General features: G+C 43.6%; 1 protein-coding gene across 3 annotated transcripts in view; it reads left to right on the top strand.

Annotated features, from left to right (window-relative positions):
* Positions 1 to 1,567: 1,567 nt before the first annotated feature.
* The window catches only part of SEC63 (SEC63 homolog, protein translocation regulator), a 68,636-nt gene continuing 61,172 nt past the window's right edge, over positions 1,568 to 9,031 (top strand). The window contains exon 1 of one of the 3 annotated variants that reach the window (XR_012324771.1): positions 1,568 to 1,823. Coding sequence is in view for 2 of the 3 variants with exons in the window: in XM_033867596.2 (XP_033723487.1) it covers positions 1,700 to 1,823 (124 nt within the window). In the remaining variant the exon portion in view is untranslated. The remainder of the gene's footprint in view (positions 1,824 to 9,031) is intronic. The other 2 variants (XM_033867596.2, XM_033867597.2) reach the window with 2 other exon arrangements.

Genomic DNA, 9,031 nt, shown 5'->3' with positions numbered 1-9,031 from the left:
GAGGAGGGGAATGCAGAGCAAATGATTTTCTGAAATTTCCTTTCAAAATGGGTAGTTAGGACATTTGAGAGGGAAGACAGAATACATGTGAATATAATCTATTATGAAGGAAGTCGTCACTGATTATGATAAATAATATTTTTGAGGACATGAAATAAAAGATGACATGTGACCAGATTTCTCTTCCAACACTGGAAGGCATATTGAAAGGAACCTAGTAAATAGACTATATAGCCTTAAAATGAGTTTTTAAAAATACAGTGTAATATTTGTTTATTGCATTGGTTTTCCAGTTTTCACTATAACTCCCTTTAATCTTCACAACGACTCTGTGAGGTGACTCGGGTGGGCCTTTCCTTTTGGTCCCCTGAGGGGAGGTGGAGATGCTGGGATAGGCTCCAGCCAGGGCTGCCGCGGGACCGTGGGGGTCATTCACGGATCGGGGCACCAGCCCCCTCAGCTCCCAGCTTAGCTGACACCAGCCTCTGGGGTCTCCCAGCTGGCGAGGGCAGAGGCCGCCGAGAGCGACTGCTCCCCCAGCCGTCTCTCCTCGCAGCGCGGATTCCTGCCCACACTCCGCACGCGAGGGCCGGCCGCTCTCAGGGAAATGCGAAGGTCGGCGACGAGGCGGTGGTCAGGGCACTGGCTTTGTGGCGTCAGCGTGATCTGGGTTTAAATCCCCAGACGTTTCTTTATTGTGCTTCACTTTAGGCAATCTCTCTGAGCCTCCATTTCCCCATCTGGAGAGCAGGCATGCTTTGATTCATTCCAAGGGGTTCGCAGACCATTGAATGATTTAAAGCAATAAAAGTCTTTGCCTACTGCCTGTGTCGAAGAAAATGCTATAAATATTATTAGCTCTGGGATAGGTAGGTGACCATCTCTACCGGCTTGGGGAATCGCCATCTGCAAAATGCGCGCAATGTAGATTGCAGTCTCTTAATAGCAAACGTTGCTTTGCCAGAAAACCCCTACAGCCAAACCCCTCACCATCCCTCCCCACCGCCCTGCTCCCGCGCCCTATTCTGACCGACCAGTGTTTCCAAACTGGAGGAGCGGATCCGGAATTTAAGGAAACATTCTTATCAACCAGGGAAATTGAAAAGTGAGAGTGCAGGACAGGGTGGGTAGGGATGGGAGACAGGGGAGGCAAGGAAGCCTCACCGCTGCTTCGAATGGGTGCGAACCCGGTCGCAGTCAGGTGAACCGCCCGCGCCCACTGCTCGGCCGGGAAGCCTCGGCTGGGACCCTGTAAACCGACCCTCAGGACCCGGAGCTGGACCCTGGGAAAGGAAACTGAGGAGGGAGGGGGAGGGACTTTAGGGGTAGGGGCGGGGCCTTCAGGGAGGGTCTACCAGAGCTTGAGGGGCGGAGCTGAGGCTAAGCGGGCAGGGCTAAGGGCAGGAGCTCGCAGAATCCTTCGGCTGCGCGCGCCACGTCTCTCTCTGCGAGCTGGTTGGGGAGAGGCGGGGGGCAGAGGAGGGAAAAACCGCGCGGGGAGGGAGCTATCTCTTCTCGCGAGAGCTGGGACCGCAGCGGCGGTGGCGGCGGCGGGTCCGTGAGAGTAGCGTGGGGGCGGGGAGGAGAGGCGGCGGCGGCGTAGGAGCTACGCCACACGCGGCCGGGGCGCTGGGAGCTCGAAAGCAGAGCGGGGTCGTGGCGGCGGTCGTGAGACGAGGGAGGCGGAGGAGGGGGTGCCATGGCGGGGCAGCAGTTCCAGTACGATGACAGCGGGAACACCTTCTTCTACTTCCTCACCTCCTTCGTGGGGCTCATCGTGATCCCGGCCACATACTACCTCTGGCCCCGAGATCAGAATGCCGGTGAGTCCTGCCGGCAGCAGCCCGTGGACACGCGCAGGCTCCGCCGGCCCCACCGGGCCGCGCCGTTCCCACCCGCTCCGGCCCAGCCCGCCGCGCCCGGGGTGATACCGCCCGCGCGGCCGGGCCTCAAGTCCAGGCGTCCGCCGCTGGCGGGGCCCGAACTCGGCGGTGTTTCCCTCTGTGCCTCTCCGGGTTCCTCTCCACCCCCTTCATTGTCCTCCTCGGGAGTTTCGCTTTGCACCCTGTCCCCCATTGTTCTGGACGCTCCTTGCAGCCTCGTTTTGCCTCTTTGTCTTCTCTGTCTCCAGTTTTATTGGGTATTTTTCTTTACGGAGGGAGCAGGGTGGGATAGGGAGGATGGGAATTGGGAGGTGAGAGAAGAGTTGGCCAAGGAGGAAGCCGAGCGTGCAGGCTCCACTCTGAGCCCCCAGGCCACGGTCTTCTTACCCCCACAGCCCAGTTTCCCTGTTGCAGCGGTCGTTACAGATGTTTCGGGCACCGTGTGAGCTGGGTGGCAGGTATAGGACTCCATCTGAGCTCGCCAACCGCCCCTCCCCCCGTGCCTTTCCCCCGTTGCTTTTTCATTTGTTCACTCACACTTGGGGGGGGGGGGTTGGAAGCAATGCCGTTATTCCCCTTAGGAAAAATTAGGCTTTTCTCTCTATTTCCGTTTCTTTGGAGTTTCCTGTTTATGGCGGAAAAAGTGCAAGTATGAAGGAAGGATTAAGTCTTCTAGGTAGTCCAGTTGTGAGGTAGCTGGTACGTTTGCTTTTAGTTCTGAATCTTTTCACATTAAACAACATCGGATTAGAACACAGAATTATTTAGATTCTTTGCAAGGCATTTTATGTTTGGGTTTTGGATTCCGTTTGTTGCACTCTACTAGGATATATGGCAGGTGATATTCTTAAAACCGATAGAACTGCAAGGCCTTAGTAGGTTGTTTGTGGTAGCGTTAACAGTAACAAGTAGCTTTTGAGTAAGAACATTTAGGGAAGGCTTTCTGTTTCACAAGAGCTATGCTAACTTGAGTAAACAGATTCTCTCAAGTTGGGTGTGGTGGGAGTCTGGGTTGTCCAGGTGGTATACTGTACTTTGGGGACACTGTTACCAGTGAAACATGGAATCAAATCGGAACTTGTTATGCTTTAAGACTGATTCAGTGCTTTTAGCTACTTACAGTTTCACAGGAAAACTAAGTAAGCTTCAAAAATCAAATATTAAAATATCCTGTTGTGTTATTCAAAATTACTACTACAGATCCACATGCTTTATTCAAAACGCTTGAGGACAGGTATGCTACAGAGTTTTTCAAATTTTAGAAAGATAGTGCCTACCCTAACAAGCCTTTAAGGGTCTAAAACAGCACCAATAATCAAATTAATATCCCAACAGCAAAATATGACTATGAATAAAGGTTATAAGTAGCCTTCTATCAGTCCGAGTCACCAAATTATGTTCCTGCAAACATCTAGGCGTGTAATTTTGAATTTCAGAGTTCTTATGGCAATATTGACTTTTCAGGGGTGTCTTCTATATGAAAGCATAAAAAGATTTACCCAGCAATTGTACAACATTAAAGTTGAGTTTAATCTTTGTTTAGCTTTTTTAAAAGATGACACATTTGGGGGCTTTCAGTTTCAAGGTGACAGTTGTTTCAATGTTGCTCTTTTGGAATTGTTGGGCTCTTGAGTCCATCAGAAAGTATGGCGTCATTTCAGATTGGAAAATGTAGGGTTTGACAAATAGAAATAGCTTTGTCATTGGCATATTTGACATGTTAATTGAAGTTACTCTGTTATCCAAAACATTATCATTGGAATCCTTTTGCCTTGATTTTTGTCTAATCCGTTGGGCTAAGTGTGCTTATAATTAATACCCCTTTTGGTAGTTGAAGGGTCCTATTTATCTTACTCTCTTGGTTGTTTGCAAATTGGCTGAATAAGATGACTGAATACTTTTTCAGACCTTTATGGGCAAAAGCTCTGTGTGAAGTAATAATATGGAGGGTTTGGATTTCCTTAGAATAGTGGTTCTTAAACCTGACTACTCATTAGAATCACTTGGGGGACCTTTTAAAAACACTTAGACCCATCACCAGATATTGTGATTTAGTTGGTCTGGAGTGGGTGCTATGTATTGGTTTTTTAAAAGTCCGTATGTAATTGTAAATTGTAACTAGGTTTGAGTAGTGTTGCTAAGGTAGGTAGTGGTCTTTTGTTGGAGTTGTCATTTTGGGAGGTGGTGTATTTCTTTTGATTTGTGCACTTTCCTGAAAACAAAAAACCTCTAATGTCTTAGCTTTTTTATTTTACAAAGCTAAGAAGTACTTACTGTAGAATAGGGCTGTAAAATTCTTGTAGTTGAAAGTAGAATATTTTTGTTAAAGCAACTTTAATAGGTTTATAATGATATTTGACAAGAGAAAATAACTGTTTCTAATTATTAGAAATTCAAATAATCCAGAGAGGGCTTTTATTCTTTCCATAAGTTAAGGATTATAGATCCTTTGAATTGAGATAAAATATATCACTGCTTTCGCCAGATTTTGGAGGTTTTTTTTTTTGACTCCTTGATCTTACTTTTTCAAAACTGCCAAGTTTTGAAACCTGGATCTGCCAATTACTGTGTTATCTTAGGCAAGTGATTTAATTTCTGTGTTTTAGTTTACTCATTTGTGAACTAGAGACAGTAGTTATCTGTTTTATAGGATTAAATTAATAAAATAGATATATGTAAAATGTTTAGAACAGTGTCTGACACATATTGGGGCTCTTAGCTCCTGCTGTTTTTGCTGGTTACTTAGACTTTGTGGAACAGTTTGATTTGGTACACTTATGTACTCAGATTTTTTCCCCCATTGTTTGAAAGGATTAATGAAACTTTTTTTAAAAAAGTTACATTCCTTTATTCTTCTTTGCTTGCTCCCTCTCAAATAGTGTACAAGTGATTTAGCTCTCTGACTTGGGAATGTGAGTAGGAGTTCACTTTTAGTGTTTAGTAGTAAAGTAAAAAACGCTGTATTTGAAGTTAGAAGTTTTGGTTTTAAGTTCCAGTCTAGTCCCTGTTTAGTTGTTTCTGAACTCTCATCCTCATTTTCTAGGGGTGATAATAATAACCTGCCCTACCTACCCAAGAAGTGATTATGAGAAGCAAAGAAATAAATGCATATAAACATGCTTGCTTGTAAAACTTAATATGCTGTAGAATTTTCTTCATTTTGCAAGTATTTATAGAGCATAATACTTTGTGCTAGATGCTGCTTCTAGGTGATGGATCAGATTTTTTTTTTTAAAGCTTTTTTTTTATATTTATTTTTTTATTTGGGGCAGCATTGGGTCTTCGTTGCTGCACGTGGGCTTTCTCTAGTTGTGGCGAGCCGGGGCTACTCTTCGTTGCGGTGCGTGGGCTTCTCACTGTGGTGGCCTCTGTTGTTATGGAGCACAGGCTCTAGGCACATGGACTTAAGTAGTTGCAGCACGCAGGCTCAGTAGTTGTGGCTCGCGGGCTCTAGAGCTACGTGGGATCTTCCCGGACCAGGGATTGAACCTGTGTCCCCTGCATTGGCAGGCGGATTCTCAACCACTGCGCCACGAGGGAAGGCCAATGGATCAGGTATTTAAGGGCTTATAGCTTTTTTCTTAGTAGGTTGCATATACTCAGTGCAGAAAAGATCAAAGGAACAGAACAAAAATTGCTTGTAATTCCATCACCCAAATCACCCAGAAGTGATTAAACATTTTGGTGTGTGCATCCCCTTGGGATGACTTTAGACATAGTCCCTTTTCTTGTTGGGGGGAGACCCCACATCCTCCTCCAGTCTTAGATAATTGTGATCCTCACCTCAGCGTTGCTGCTGTTCATTGAATGTTGACTAGCCTCAAGGATGGGTAGTGCTGAATGCACTCACTATAGCACTTTAAACTAGACTCAAGTGTTATCCCAATTTTATTAATGAGAAAATTGAGCCCTAGAGGAGGTTACCAGCTTGTCTAAAGCTATATTGCTACTAGGTGGAAGATTGAGTGTTGGACCCAAATCCATCTTATGCCAAAGCTTCTCTTGTTAGCCACTACCTTATACTCTCTCCTGTAATTACTATAACACATTATAATAAGTATTAAAATGATAAGTGGAAAGTGCTGTGGGAGCACAGAGGAAGGAGAGAATAATTCTGTTTGGGGATTTGGGTGTTTAATGTAGAGGAGTTGATTTGAGATAGGTCTTAAAAGGTAAATGGGAGAAGTGCATTCCAGTTGTAGGGGAAAGCATATGCAAAAGCGTGGAGATGTTCAGTAAGTGGTAAAGATTTAATGTGATTGGCACTTAGGAGCAAATCAACCATTTTATACTTCATCCTATAAGTTATTGGGTAAATAATGGAGGTTTTTAAGTAGGACAATTTACATGGTCAGTTTTGCTTTTGTGGAGCTTTGAGTGGAGAATGGTTTGGTGGGAGGTGGTGGTGTCTGGGTGGGGAAAAACTAGATGGAGAAGGAATCCATTTCAGAGGCTTATTAGTCCTTTGAGATGTCAGCATATAGGGGAATGAGCAGGTTAGAAAGAGAATTCTAAGATAGCATGGGCTGTTTGTGGAATATAAGTACCGTGGAGGGAATGAGAGAGTGGAGTGCAGATTTTGTTTTTTGGGTTTTTTTTGCGGTACACGGGCCTCTCACTGTTGTGTGGCCTCTCCCGTTGCGGAGCACAGGTTCCGGACACGCAGGCTCAGTGGCCATGGCTCATGGGCCTAGCTGCTCTGCGGCATGTGGGATCTTCCCAGACCGGGGCACGAACCCGTGTCCCCTGCATCGGCAGGTGGACTCTCTACCACTGTGCCACCAGGAAAGCCCTGGAGTGCAGATTTTGAATTTTTCATTCATTTCTGTTTTGTTTCTCTTCCTCTTAAAAGCTGTTTGGTGATTGGTCCAATAATAACATATTAACTTTTATCAGTTTTAGGGTTGAGTGCAGGGAAAAGGATGGGGATGAACATTTTTATTTAAAATGAAATGTTGGCTTTATCTATTGATTTATCTAGATAATTTCTAATTACAGTAGAGTTATCTCAATCTCTTGTTGAGTGGATTTTTTAACAGAAAAAACTAGCTAGTTATCAGTTTTGTGTTCAAAGGAGTATATTTTATGAATATTCATATTCCACTTAGAACATATAGTCTTCCTAAGATTTTAGATTTTGAAGGGGTATTAGAGATCTGAGAAGTTTGAGTCATTTTAAAGTAGTCATTCCCTCTGGGTTCTGTCTGGACAGAAAAGGTATCAGACGTGAGCATATACACATTTAAGTCCCACGTCATAGAGGAAACTTGGCAGTATGAATTATAGTACAACATTTAGGTTTTATAAATGCGGTGACAGACATTGGATTAGTAAATGCATTTATAAAATTGTTTTTAAAGGCCATCTTGCATTCTTGCTTGATCTTGGAGAACCTGAAAGACAAAGATAGGCTTACTTTCATATAAAATAAAATTTTCAGATGTTCATTCCCTTAATTATACTTTACAGGTCATAACAAATATATCCATATTGTACTCAGACTTCCTTTTAAAAAAACGTCCCATTACCAGACTCTGTTCATGACAAATGTTGTTACACCATCTCACCGTCACATTGTTGAAAGGCATTATTGTTCATTCTCTTAATAAGCGAAACCAAGTCCCCCTAAACCCCGAGTTCCTCTGCCGAGTTTATGATTAACCTATCTATTCAAAACATTATTCCCTTTCTTGTCCCATATCTGCTCCCCTCAAGATTGAGGAGTATCAAAGGAAAGGGGGATTGAAACCAAGCAGGACCCTGCCAGGTACAAAAGCCCCTCCATGTCCCCCATTTCTTGTTTGTAGAAAAAAACTTTAGTCTCCTAGGCCTTCCTTGAGTTCCAAAGAGTAGGCATAGGTAGCTACTAAGTAGGGAAGTGAGGGAATGCAGAAACAAAGGAAAAGCAGTTAAACAAGAAAAGTAATGACAATAGTTCAGGGATAAAACAGAGTCCTAGTTCCTCCTCAAGGGATATACAGAACTATCTGAAGGATCTCTTGGAGTTGTTCTTCAGGAACTAAGACCTGTCCCCCGCCCCCAACCCTGTGGTGACTTGCAGCCCTCACCCCCAGATGCTGCCTTTAAAAACCCTTGCCTGAAAACAGTTGGGGAGTTTGGATCTTTTGAGCATAAACTACCCTACTCCTTGCTTGGCACCTGCAGTAAATGCTGTACTCTCCTTCACCACAACCCAGCGTCAGTAAATTGGCTTTGCTGTGGCAGGTGAGCAAACCCAAACTTGGGTTTGGTAACATAAGGTGTTCCTTACATTTTGGAATTATATTTGTCAGTACGGATGAAGGAATTTTCTTGTGTAGATTCCAGATGTTTTTCACTTTAGATTTTTGCCTCTTTAGTTAAATCTAGTAGTTATTGATTGAGCATTCACTGTTTGCCTGTACTAGGAGCAGCAGATGGTACAAAGATGAATGCAGTGTAAATATAGTCTTTTGATAGAGTTTATAATCTGGATGGGGTGGGAGAATTAGGATTAGACAGATACACAAATTATTATATCCAAAGCACAACAAAGAAAGTGTAAGAGAAGTGAAAGCAAGTGCTATGGAAGTTAGTTGGATAAAGTATTTGCATCTAGTTGGGGGTGGTAGTGGGTATCTAGAGGTGAGAAAAGGCTCTTCAGAGTAAGTTGATTTTGACTGGACTGTTAAAGGATGAGAAGGATTTAATGGGTGCAATGGAGGGAGGAGGTGCAAAGAAGAAGTCACATGAGCAAAAGTGTAGAGCCTGGAAAGCATGAAACATGTTTAAAGTACAGATCGAACCAGTTGCAGCAGAGTTCCCAGAGTGAAAAAGTGTGAGAAAAGGCCAGAAGACTTGATTAAGTCATAGAAAACCTTATATGTTCAGCTGAAGAGTGTATATGTGATTTGGTTGACAGTGTGTCATTTTGAACATTTTAGAACACTTTTGCAACTGTGCTATATGCAAGTTAATGTAATAACATCTCATAGGATGAGACAGTATAGAGATTGAGAAGCAGACAAGAAATAATATGGGCCCAAACAATGGTGGTAGCAATAGGAAGGTAAGGGACATACTTGAGATATTACTTGATATATTACTTTTCTTTTAAAATTTTTATTGTGGTAGTATGTATATAAAACATAAAATTTGTAGTTTTAACC

Source organism: Tursiops truncatus, chromosome 12, assembly GCF_011762595.2.
Source record: "Tursiops truncatus isolate mTurTru1 chromosome 12, mTurTru1.mat.Y, whole genome shotgun sequence".
NCBI classification, from domain to species: Eukaryota; Metazoa; Chordata; class Mammalia; order Artiodactyla; family Delphinidae; genus Tursiops; species Tursiops truncatus.
This window is presented reverse-complemented; position numbering and strand designations above follow the sequence as displayed.